Here is a 13688-nt window from a genome sequence, read left to right on the forward strand (position 1 = left end):
TTAGAAACACAAAATGTTAAATAATAACAGACTAATTTGGAGAAAAATTGTTGATAGGAGATTAATAATAATGTAAAATTAATCATGCAGTGCTATCATAGTAGCCTGAACACCCCTTGAGGTCCATCATATCAAGAAATTGATACTATTTAGTGGAAATTTGGTGAAAAGGGAGGAGATATCTAAACATATGAAGTCATTATTGTAGATGCAAAGAATTTTTATACTTAAAGTGGGAGATGAATTTCTTCACTCAGTATGAGACCACCACACCACTTATTAAATGCATGAAGTGGGTTGAAAAAGTTGTATGTTTGGTCTAATGCATGAAAGGTTATAAACTTATAGTGACAGTCTAGTTGACTCTCACTACAACAGTAAACTCATAGAGACTACAGGAATAGCTTGCTGTACTGTAGCATAACATTGTGCCTTTATGACATTGGTCGAGAATTTTTTGTTGGTTTGTTATAGTTAGCAAGTTTGTTATAATGTTGTTTGCTCTAGTGAATTCTGACTGTAGTTAATTTACATAGTTTTTAAATAATCATGTGAAAGCGAGCTCAGAAGTTTCTGTTACTTAATATTTTATAAGGTTAATTTTAATATTTTGAAATAGAACAAAAGGAGCAAATTGAGAAGAAACAAGCGGAAGATAAAGCAAAACTAAAAAAGTTTAGAGAACAGGTAATTTTTTCTACATTAACATGATTAGTAAACACAGAAAATCCCATATAAAGTTGGTATTTTAGGACTTCTTGCTTTGTGACAGTGCTTCAATAACTTCTGAATAGAAAAATTTAAGAGTTGATTCATGACATGAATCAACTTTTTTATAGAATTTTGTACTTAAATTAGACAGTGCATTTCTAAATAATCTGTCTCATTTCGAAGTCAGTCACGGCTAACTTCTGTTGTAATATGTTAAAATTTTCCTTCTAAATCACATCTACAGCATCTCCAATTGACCTTTAAAACACTCAGTTTACAGATATTTTATGTAAGAGGCATTCTAATTTTTCCCAGATGTGAAAAGTCCACCCTGAAAGGTTCTTTCATTTGAATTTAGGAGTAAAGCATTTATCGTCATTCACATTGCATTGAAATTGATTATATAAAATAGCACCACTTTGTGAACTTTAATTTTGATTGGGCATACAGTTAGTCTTTCAAAATAAACCATACTTCCTTCATGAACCTTACAGAAATGTTTCTCATTATAGTAGGATTCATGATCATAATGTGGGTCTTGTTTCTTTTTTTTCCAAAATCAACAACGCATTTCTTAAAAATCCTTTAGAACTTGCAATGAATAAAATCTGTTAGGTCTTTAATTTAAAAAATATAACATTGTAACAAAGTGTTCTGAAAAACCAAGGTGCATCCCCATTTCCCAATTTATTATGTTGTGTGTGTTGTCATAATTCTTCAGTATATTATGTGTTTGTGTGTGTGTGTGTGTGTGATGATTCCACCTCCATCCTAAAGTTTTGAGGTATATAGAATATACCATTTTCAAGATATAGCACATTGTTATGGCAGTATGAATGTAAACAAATCTCCAATGCAGACAGAAAGCAAAATGCCTGGAAATAAACATAAATTTCTTGGGAACTGTCAAAAACAAGCACTTTAGGATGATTGTACCTGACAGCAGATTCTCAATTTATTTCCTTTGCCTGCCACACAATTGTTGAGGGATCTCACCATTGACAGCCTGATACTCTTGGAAGTTTCTTGTTGATGTCTGTTGGCAGTGCATGCATGTGCAGCACATTTCTCAAATGGTATACCAATGATTTCAAATTGCACCACAAATAAAAATTCACAGGATTTAAGTTAGGGTGGCTGAGAGGCCATGTAATTGGCTTTCCCGATCAATCCATCTTTCAGGAAACTTAACCCTCAGCCCATGTTCGTAGGACTTTTTCGTCCAGCTGAAAACTGTTGGTTGTAATATCTTTTAGAATGGGACAGGTAGCGCCATCTGTGATAGCAATAAAAAAAACTTTAGGCCAAGCACTACAATGTAGGCTGTTAGTCCATTAGTTTTGGTTTGTCCTTTCAGGTGTAAAGAGGCCTCGAAGTTGCTAAAAATCCCACCAACATGAGCAACATGAGTCAAATGAAATATTCAGTTTGTGCTCTTTTTCATTTTTTTTTTACTGTGTCTGGTGATATTTTTGTGCAAAAATTACTAAGAAGGGTGAGGTAAGTGTTAAAAATTTTTTTTACAATTTCAACCAAAAAAAAAATCATGTTTGAGAAAATGCTCACTTTTCGAAATTTTTAGCTCCAAAAATGACTCTTCCCAATTCAAATTTATTATTATTATTATTATTGTTCCGGGAAACTCCAAGGAGTCGACAGACTCATCGAGGGAGGCTCTAACATCATGTCAAGAACAACTATTTGACATTCACACAGTATCTATCATACCTTGCCTTGAACTCATTCACGGTCGTAGCACCCACAACAGACTCTGGAAACTTATTCCACTCATTTACCACTCTCCAAGTAAAGAACCTAGCTCTAACACCCCTGTCAACCACGCTCTTGCCCAGCTTCCATGCATGGACCCTAGTCCTCCCACCACCAGTCATATTTTCAAAAATATCTTCTGGATCAATCTTATAAAAACCCTTCAGTAATTTGAATGTCTCAATCATATCACCCCTCCTTCGCCTATCGTCCAATTTCTGCAACCCACAAATCTTCAACCTATTCTCATAAGGTTCATTCCACAGACCTGCTATCATCTTGGTCACTCGTCTCTGGACCCTCTCCACTTCCTCCCCATCACGAAGAAACCCTGGTGCCCATAGCTGGGCACAGAAGTCCAGATGGGGTCTTATTAAGGCTCGATACAGAGGAACAACAACTTGTTCGTCTCTGCATGTTAAAGTATTTTTCAGAAGCCAAGTGATTTGGTGAGCTGTTTTAGTTACTTTTGCAATGTGTCCCCTAAACTTCAACTCCCTATCCACCAACACTCCCAAATCCCTGGCCTCATCAATCTCCTGGAGTATGATTCCACCAATGCGATATACTGCTGCTATTCTTTTCACCCCAAAGTGCATAACCTTACACTTTGCCACATTAAATTGACATCCATTTTTCCTCCAAACTATCCAAATCATCCTGTAAAATTTTGACATCTTGTGCACTCACAATTGCTCTACCCAACTTTGCATCATCAGCAAACAAGTGAACACTTCCTCTCAGATCCTTTCCAATATCATTGATGAACAAATTGAAAAGTAGTGGTCCAAGAACAGAGCCCTGTGGCACTCCACTAGTCACAAGACGTCTTTTAGACTCCACTCCTGAATAAACCACTCTTTGATATCCCTCCTTCAACCACGCTCTTATCCATCTCACCAACCCTATATCTATACCCATCTGCTCCAGTTTACTGATTAGGGTTCCATGTGGTATCTTATCAAAGGCCTTGGCAAGGTCCAGTAGTATCACTGTAAACCCATTACCCCTATCCAGTTCAGCCGTCACTGTGTTATAAAACGTGAGCAAGTTACTGAGGCATGATCTACCTTTCACAAAACCATGTTGTCCCCCATACAATATCCCATTTTCATCTATCCAATCCTGTATTCTTTTCTTGACTAATTTCTCTAAGACCTTGACAATGATTCCTGATATGCTAATTGGTCGGTAATTTACAACAGCAGTCTTGGAACCACCTTTATGCAGTAGAACTATTTTCCCCTCTTTCCACCCGCTCGGGACTAACCCAGACCCGAGACTCAAATTAAACAAAATGGTCAAGGGTACTGACAATTCTTTAGCTGCTTCTCGTACAACACGAGCTGGTATACCATCCAATCCCACAGATGTATTGACATTGAGGTTATGCAATAGACTACTCACCTCCACTTCATTAACCACAATTCCCGTATAATCTACTGGTTTATTCGTTTCTGCAATGTCACCACCTGGATGATATACTTTTGTAAAGTGCTCACTCAGTAACTCAACTATCTCAACTGATTCAGTTACCTCCCTACCATCGGCATTCTTTAAAATCAATCTGCCATGTACATTTTTTCTTTTACTTGCTACATATCTAAAAAACTGTTTAGGATTCTCTTTAGCCTGCATGGCCAATGTTCTTTCGTAATCCTTTTTTGCTTTTCTTACCACACTCGTCACCCTTCTGGCCTGCGCTTTATACCATTCATGTGCCTGCCGGTCACCCTTCTCCTTAAATTCCCTCCATAGTTGTTTCTTTTTTTGCAACTCAAGCTTAATGGTGTTATTCATCCATTTAACCCCTACTTGATTTATTATTCGGACTCCAGGTATACAGTCAGCCATTGCTTCATGCAAGCACTTCTTAACTACCTCCCATGCACTATCAACTTCTAGTCCTTGCAGTTGAACATGCCATGGCACTGAACCAATCAAACTCCTAAGCTTGTCATACTTTCCAGCCCGATAATTCCACATGTACACAGAGAGAATAAACAATGAGATTGTTTATTCTCTCTGTGAGCAAGAGCGAGGTGTCCGAAGAAGAAGATAAAGTAGAAGAAGATGAACACTTAGAAACAGAAGAAGGCGATAATTTTTCCACCGACGAAGAAGATTAAGAGAACTTCGAGCGGCCAGTTACTCCAACTGTGGGACGAAGACCTTATATTCGAGGTAGAAACTGTCACATCATAATAAAAGTGCATATCAGCCAATTCAGTAAGCACGAGTTCACCTTCCCTTGTAAAACACTAAAGTATGACTTAGAAACAAACAAATAATAACTGCCACTTGCTCATGGTGAACTTACCAGAACGAATATAAATCTGACATCTGTCTGATTTGCATGTCGTCAGCATTTGTACTGCAACTGCAGAGGGCTGCATCTTGAAAATTCAAGGTTTCTGTTTATTTGAATGTTTGTTTATGAGGTGGAGAATTTGCCTTTAAAGTTTAACAGGAATGTAGAATCAGCTGACAGTACACATAGTAATATGTATTATCAGATAATTACATGATTATCTGATCATGCTGGTCAGATAATTGAGGATATGGTTAATGACTAAAGATACAGTTACTGAGCGTTTTATGAAATTAATTGACACGTTAAACCATTCAAGATTTGGTTAACTGAGAGAGTAGTTCTTTTTAATTTTGTTAATTTAGAGATCACTGTATATATATTTCAGTGTACATTTTCAGTAAATTATACAATAAAACCCCATCTTATGATGTTTTGCCTTGTAATTATCTGCTCAAATAATTATTTTCAATTATGACCAGTGCCCATTTATATGATGATGCTTCTATGAATCAACCAATGCACAATTTGGTTACAATGTTGTCCTCACATCTTTGTTTTGTGTTTCATTATGAATTATTTTCACTAGTTTCCCTGAACAGTTTATAAACTGTTCAGGGAAACTAGCGAAAAAAAAAAGATGCATAAACCTTATTACGTTAGATACTAAGATTGAAATAGTTAAATTTAGTGATTATTGTTTATTGAACACTGAGAGAAGTGACAGGCTAAACTTACCTTACACTACTGTTATTACAATTATGAAGTGAAAATGCTGTACCCCTTAATATTTCATTTCATATTTATAGTGATGATGCTGATGTCCAAATTCAGGGAAACTTAAGCAATCAGGGTGGAAGCAAGTGAGTTTGTGTGAAGGCATGCATGAAGTGAGTGAGTGTGAGAATGACCAAGTGAGGAATCTAGTTTCTCAAGCAAAAATATTGAATCATCGTCATCAAATTCCTGCCATGTACCCTCAAGGGGTGTATAGAATATGATAGTACTACATGAAAAATTTACATCATTACTAACTTCCTATCTACAATTTTCCTCCAAATCAATCTGTTACTTGTCAAGACTCCAACATTATCAGATCTTATATTTCTGTCGTCTAAGGCACTTTGTACCGTATCAATCCACCTATATCTTGGTCTTCCTCTGGGTCATTTTCCTGGCAGAGAACACCTGTTTTGCTAATCTTTCCTCACCCATTCTGTTTAAGTGATCATTCCACCTGAGATCAGCTCTGCTAACACATTCCTGGATGCTGACAATGTCAAGTTCTTTCCTAATATCCTCGTTTTTAATATGACATTGTGATTGATGCCATCTGTTTACACCGCTAATCTTTCTCAGGACTCTCATATCTGCAGTCTCTAGTCTTTGGTCAAGTGTTTTACTTCTGACCAAGCTCTCAGATCCATAAGTTAAAACTGGTTTGCATACTGTCTTGTATACAGCTAATTTAGTGTTCTGACTAATTTCTCTCTTATTCCATATGAAATTATTCAATTGACTTCCTACCATATTTGCTGATTCTGTTGTCTATTTCTATATTTAATTTACCATTTTCACTAAAAATCGTGCCTAAGTAGCTGAAATGTTTTACTTGTTCCACAGGTTCTCCATTCACAACACAGTTGACATTTTCAACGATTCTGCCTATTTTCATTGTCTTTATCTTTTTATTGCTGACCTTCATACCATATCTATTACAACAGTTATTCAATTTAGTCAGGGAATCTTGCAGACTTGGAGCAGATTTATTTAGAAGCATAACATGGTCTGCATAAAGTAAAGAGCTGACATTAACATCTCCACTTTTCTTCATAATGTGATCCATATAGATAATGAATAACAGAGGGGATAATGTACATCCTTGTCTGACACCAGATTTAACATTAAACCATCTTCCTGTACTTCAATTCTAACTGCTGACTTACAACTCAAATAAACACTAAGTATTGCTTGATATAATGCCCCATTGACACCATAAAACTGTAGCATATTGAATAGCTTCTCTCTCTTGGCACCTTGTCATATGCCTTTTCCAGATCAACAAAACTTAAATACAGATCTTTGTTATATTCCCATGATTTCTCCACTATTTGTCGTAAAGTGAAGATCTGATCAGGGAAGATAGAGATAGGATGAGGGGAGGAGTACTGCTTATGATAGTAGATGAATTGCAACCAAAATGAGTAGGAGGGTGGCCATTCATTTGAAGCAATCTGGGGTGAGGTTAAGACCAATAAGACAAAATATATAAACTGGAAGGAAGAAAGATCACATGGCAGGAAGAAAATAGAATTTATACACCTGCTAAGGGATAATTACTTAAGACAGCATGTGATGGAGGGGACTAGGGTTTGGAGTGTATTGGACCTCATCATAAGATCAGAAGAGCTATCCATAACCAAGGTTGATAGCATTGCCTCAAATTATTGAAAGTGACCATGCAGTCTTGACTTGGAAGATCGTAAAACATGAAGAATATTCTATCAAGAAGGGTATTTGTGGAACTAAAAGGCAGGTGATTATAATCTGCTTAAGAAAAAGCTTAAACTATACCATAAAACACTACTGGGTAAGGATGTTGGAGAGTTAGTAGTGCATGGGATATAGTTAAGGTTATCTAGAGGAAGTAGTATTAAATTAATGTATACCTAGGGTAAGAAGGGTTAATGGGATAGGAATTAGATGGATGAATAATATCATTAAGCACGAGCTACAGAAGAAGAAAATGATGTGGAGGGTATATAAAGATGAAGGTGAACAGTGCAAGGCTCAGACAAGAAAGGTGACCAGCATGACAAAGAAGGCAAAATCAGATTATGAGAAGAATTTAGCCAAGCAGGCCAAAGGAAATCCTAAAGAGTTCTTTCATTATTTGGCAGATAAGAAGAAGAATAACTGCTTAATTTCTACATAAATGATATAGGAAATAACCTGGAAGGAAATATTCAGTTGTTTGCTGATGATAATGTGAAATTAGGTAGAGTAATAGTTAATTAGTTAATTAAGGCGATATGGAGAGTTTGTAGGAAGACTTAAATAAGCTGTCAGCATGGGCAAAAGTTAACGGGTGTCAGTTTAATGTTGAGAAATGTAAAGTTATGCACTTTTTTGGATAAATAGATTACAAGCTGTGTATCACATTAATGGCACTGTACTCCAGGAAATAGATGAAGCTAGAGATTTAGTAGTGGTGGTAGTCAGAGAGTTAAAGTTTAGAGGGGATATTGCTAAAGTTGCTAAATTAGTCCATAAGATTACTTGGCTAGTAAAGAACACATTAACAAGTAGAGATAAAGAAGTTATAATTCCTCTTTATAAGGCCTTGATATGCCCACATGTGGATTACTGTGCTCAAGTCTTGTCCCCTGGATTTCTTGGGGGATGAGGAAGCATGGAGAGGTTTCAGAGATGAGTGACAAGATGGTGAGTGGCTTGTGGAATCTTCCCTATGAGAATAAATTGAAGGTGCGTGGATTGCAAAAGTTGGTTGATAGGGGAAAAAGAGGGGATGTGATAGAAACATTTAAGTTGCTTAAAGGATTTTATAGGATAGATGCAATGGAAATGTTTCAGCACTTGGCTAGAGGGACCAGAACAAGGAGTCATCCCTGGAAGTTGAATAAATGTGTGATTAGTAGGGATGTGAGGAATAGATTTTTTGCTTAGAGAGTGGTGAATGAGTGGAATGGGTTGCAAGAGTCAGCTGTGAGTGCTTTGTCTGTTAATGGGTTCAAGGAGAGGTATAATCAGGGGCATACCAGTAGTGTCTGGCATCTGTATGCAAAACTTTAGTTGGCGCCCCTATACCCCACCCCTCCAATAAAAAAATCACTTCAAAAAAACGTTTTTTTTTTTTTTTTTTAAGTATTTCCTCCTCTTTGGCGCCTTTACTATCCTGGTGCCTGTGTGCATCGCACACATTGCACATATGGCCGGCATGCCCCTGGGTTTGATATATTGTGTGGGCAGATTGGGTCTTCCATGATGAGTCTTTGGACTCCATGGTGGTGCCCATATAATAATCATAATAATAATATTAATTCAGTTTATGTTTATATAGTTTAGTTTTAGTTTATATATTTATATAGTTCATATTTATGGTCAATAAATATGAGTCTTATTCTTGAAATGGAAAAACTTTTAATGGTGTAGATTGATGACCAAACTGGTTGGCATATTCGCTTATGCTGCCAAGCTATTTAGAATAACTTTTGCATTTGTAAAAATTATTCTAAATTGTTTTGTTTGAAAACTGACATAAATAAATGCTTAATTTACATCATTTACACAGATATATGATGGCTGCTCAAAAACATTATTAAACTGTTACATGCATCTACGTGTGTGTGGGATGGGGGGGGGGTGGAAGTAGTGATGAAGACAAAATTTCACTATATGACGAAATTATGATATGTCTTATGACCAAGGTGTGTGTGTAATACAAATATTATCCAAGAAAAAGAAAATGTAAAGTTGAAGACAAAATCAAACTTTAGAGATAGTGAAAAATTCTGAAGGAAACATTAACTGATTCAGTCAAGGAAGCATGTGGTGAAATTGTTTACAAGGAGAGAAAAATCAGAAATTCAATGGGCAGAGGAAGTTAAAGAAGAAAGCACACTGAAAGTTCCTAAAAATTAGCATGTGCTCTAAGAGAACACAGAAAAAAACTTGAAATCAAAGTAATACGTAGAAGTAGCTAAACAAAAGTCATGGGGAAGACCTTCCAGGAATATAAAAGATGCATATTATTAAGGTCACAAAATTTTTGAGGTTGTTGAGTGAAAGTTGGAGAAATTTTGAGTTTGGAAGGAGTAATGAATGAGAAATGTATTCTATGATTTGGGATGTTCAAGACCGAATATTAGAGAATGCCATCCTGTCCACATTCTTTCTATGATTTGGGATGTTCAAGACCGAATATTAGAGAATGCCATCCTGTCCACATTCTTTTCTCTTTGAAAAGAAAAAAGAATGCAGATGAGTTGATATTATTTATCAGTGCAAATGACCTGAGAAGTGTCATTTGGATAGCAGAAGATTTGACAGTAATATTTGAGATTATATGTACAAAGAGTGTTTAGGGGAAATATAGTGGGTTGCAATGGTATGATAGTGAGTTCTGGAGTAGAGTAGTGATAATGAATGTCTGGAAGAATCTGTAGGAAAAGATTTGAAATATGTCAATACATAGATCACATGTGATAACAGAGATTTTATATTGTAGATTGCTTGCATTTTGAATGGGTATGAACGTAGGCATTTGTAGAGTATGCTGTTATCTGAGCAATCGAGTTTGTTGAGTCAAAAAAATGAGTTGTGAGGATTGTATGTAATGAGAATGATCTTGTGAATATCCATGCTTTGTGTTAAGGATTTTTTCATCTGTAGGTGGGCGAATCATTCTCCTACCAGGGTTTTCCTCCCAGAAACTTAGGTGTGTTTTTTTTAATTATCTCGCAGAACAAGCAAACTAGCCAGAAGAAAAGAACGAAAAGAACACATGCAATTTACATAGTGCAGTGACCTTAGTTTGTTTGTTCGTTCGTTCTCTAACACCAAAATGTTTCCTTCAGTCTTTTATCTGTGATGTATCTAAAATCTATCATAATCATGAGTTCTATAATTAATCTATAATTACAGATTAATTCTTTATCCTTTTTTCTTGAAAGTTCCATGTGCTTTCGCTCCCTGATAGTTGGTGAGAACAGTTGAGACTACATGACTGCTCTCTCTCCATTGGGAGTTAGAGATAACATGTTATTCAATAGCATATTATGCCCAAATTCAAATCTCTTGATCATGGTATTCCTCTCTGCTGAATTTGATTGACTGAAGTAACTGGGACTCTAAGGAACAGCATATCATATCTGTTAATTGTGTTTGCTCTTAATCGTTTACTTATTTTGATTATGTAAAACCCAAGTTTCCAGAAGGAAAAACATTGCCACCGGTGGTGTCACATGTCCATTTTGGTTGGGTGTGCTGTCATGTGGCTTATGCAACCTGTGCTACAAAATTCACGTCAATTTAACTATATGATTGCATTTTTATGAATGTGTGAAAGTTTTAAGAGTGCATCAGTGCTCATCTTATGGTCCAATGCAATTAATTGTAGGATAACTTTAAGATGAGCACTGATGCGCTTTGCACTCTTAAAACTTTCATACATCGATTTTCACTTTCCATACAATTAATTTTAACCAAATCTGCATAGAGTGGGGGGGACAATGTGTTTAGAATATATTAGAAAACAATAACGAAGGAGGTTGGTATATTTGAATTACTCAAAAGGGTAAATATAATAGTAAGTTTGGAAGAGGAGGGTGAGGCTTACCTCCTCCTGCAAAAGCTCTGGCAGTAAATAGGACATTCAGTTGATCATCAGCACTGTTTCCCATTGTAAATAGAGGCAAAAAAGTTTTAAATTATTTATAGAAAATTAATATATATATATATATATATATATATATATATATATATATATATATATATATATATATATATATATATATATATTAAAAACTTGTCTATGTCAATGTCCTAAACACATTTATTCACACTTCACTCACACAAAATAGATGAAAAACTTAGGAAACAAAAACAGCCACTCATGACAAATGACAATGTTCAGTTGGATTGGTTGACACAATAACCAATCACAGCCACTGATTGCTGGGTGCTGTTGTCTCACTACACACCGTTCTTCACCGTCTGGGTGGTTTAAAACCACTGGAATGCTAAGAATTTGACCCACTGTGCCATCAGTACATCTATCAGGGCTCAAAGGTGTCTGTATTTGTGACCACACACCCAGTCTTTTAACAAATGTGATGCAATGTTTACACATTGAAAAGTGTACTCTTCATGAAGCATTAGTATATTGCATTTAATTTTAGGAATCGCACATCACATGAAGTCAGGGGGAGTCCTTAACAGCAATAAATGCAAAAATGTAACATCAGTGATATTGCTATTCCGTGGGTGCGCACACCTAGCACACCCTGAATATATGTCCCTGATTGCCACTTTTGTATATGTTACTTTCCTCACAGACTCTCTTCTACAGATACCGATGTCACTGAACTTGCATACATTATTCTCCCACTTTCTGTTGTAAAGTAGAAGAATGATGTTTACCAAGATCAATAAAACTTTAAAAGACTCGAGTTAAGCAGTTTCATGTTAAGCGTTCTTCTACCAAATTAGAGTTTTGTTCCTTCTCCAAAACAAACAAACCTGTCTGAGAACTCATAAATACACAGACATAATTCATAAACATCCTGTAGCCTTAACTACCTGAGTTAATTCTGAAGAACTCAATCCACTTATTACATTGCCAGAGTTGTCATCATTATCAAATTCCTGATATATGCCCCTCAGTGGCGGCTCGTACATAAGCACCGTGACACTGCAGCACCCCCAAGGAAAAAATGAAAAAATTAAATTTTGTCTGTGTTTATAAACAATAACAATGCTTACAACATTATATAAGTGCAATACAACATGTTAAAGGTTACAGCTTATGTTTTGACATTCGTTGAATAGTTAATAATTGGAACTGTTCGATTAACGCTTTAGATTATGAAACAAATGCACTGCGATCTAACACGATATTCGTTTGCGCTTGTCATTGCACGTTACGTCATTAGATACACTGCCGCTTGGGCAGTGCATCATGCTTGTGCATGTTATTTCTGTGAGATATGAAACGTTTATTATTGGTGCGTGTTCGTGGTGAACTAATTTTTGTAAATCTTTTTTTATTTTATTAAAATAACATATAATTATTTATTTATTATAGATACAAGGCTGAATTATGACGAGTGTCACTGTTGAAAATACGAAAATAATTATATTTTTTCAATTATCGTTACACGAAACAAATGCACTGAGATCTAACGCCGTTATTCGTTTGCACTTGTCATTGGTATTGATACGAAACTTATTATTGGTGTTTATTCGTGGTGAGGATGAAATATTTTTAATAAAGCAATTTTTTAATATGTAAATTTATTTATTAATAAATTCGTTACTGATTAAGAAAAAAAAAGTTTTTTTTTTTGGATATGCAGCACCCCCAGTTAAAATTTTCACCGGCCGCCACTGGTGGGTATACATTATATCCTGACAGTACCACTTGAAAACGATACACCATTACTAACTTCCTATTAACAAGTTTACTGTAAATTTATCTGTTATCTGTCAAGACTCCAATATTATCATTTCTTATATTTCTGTCTTCTAAGGCACTTTTTACAATGGGGTGGTGAAAGTTCTGATAACACCCAGAACAAAAATGATATTAAAACAACTGATATAACCACAAGAAAGAACGTATCTTAAAATCCTTCAACCTTCATATTTCATTAAATTGTAATAATTTGTTCTTTTTCTTTTAGGATATATGAGAAGACATGTCAGAGATTTTGAAGAAATTTGAAGACATAGAGGTGAAGCCATCATCAAGTTTTTTTGTGCTGCAAGAAAAGTCTGCAGCACAGACGTCTTACACAAACCAACTTTGTGAGAGACTTTTGGGGACTGTGCCCCAGCATAATGAACAGTTGCCAGATGGCTGGCTAAGTTTAAAACTGAGCATCCTGAGACAACAGATGCTCCTTCATCAGGAAGACCTGATGAAGGGGAGTGGAGACACACTTTGAAGATTGCAAATGATTCAGAAGCATTGTAACAAGTGTATAACACTTCATAGGGAATATGTAGAATAATGTGTAAGTTACATGGTTCTACCTCAGTTAGGTGATTATCACACCTTTCAGCACACTCTTGTATATCATTCCACATAGGTCTTGCTCTGGGTCTTTTCAGTTTTGCAAAGAACATTTGTTTTGCTAATCTTTCCTCTCACATT

At 35.7% G+C, this 13688-nt stretch overlaps 1 protein-coding gene across 2 annotated transcripts in view; it reads left to right on the plus strand.

The window, feature by feature from the left end:
- The window catches only part of LOC150107652 (sperm-associated antigen 7 homolog), a 129621-nt gene that overhangs the window by 18552 nt on the left and 97381 nt on the right, over positions 1-13688 (plus strand). For both annotated transcript variants that reach the window (XR_016548254.1, XM_090391985.1), the window contains exon 2: positions 620-687. Coding sequence is in view for 1 of the 2 variants with exons in the window: in XM_090391985.1 (XP_090248111.1) it covers positions 620-687 (68 nt within the window). In the remaining variant the exon portion in view is untranslated. The remainder of the gene's footprint in view (positions 1-619; positions 688-13688) is intronic.

Source organism: Typopeltis vanoorti, chromosome 4 (genome assembly GCF_054136105.1).
Source record: "Typopeltis vanoorti isolate ZY-2024b chromosome 4, IOZ_Tvanoo_1.0, whole genome shotgun sequence".
Lineage (NCBI taxonomy): Eukaryota > Metazoa > Arthropoda > Arachnida > Uropygi > Thelyphonidae > Typopeltis > Typopeltis vanoorti.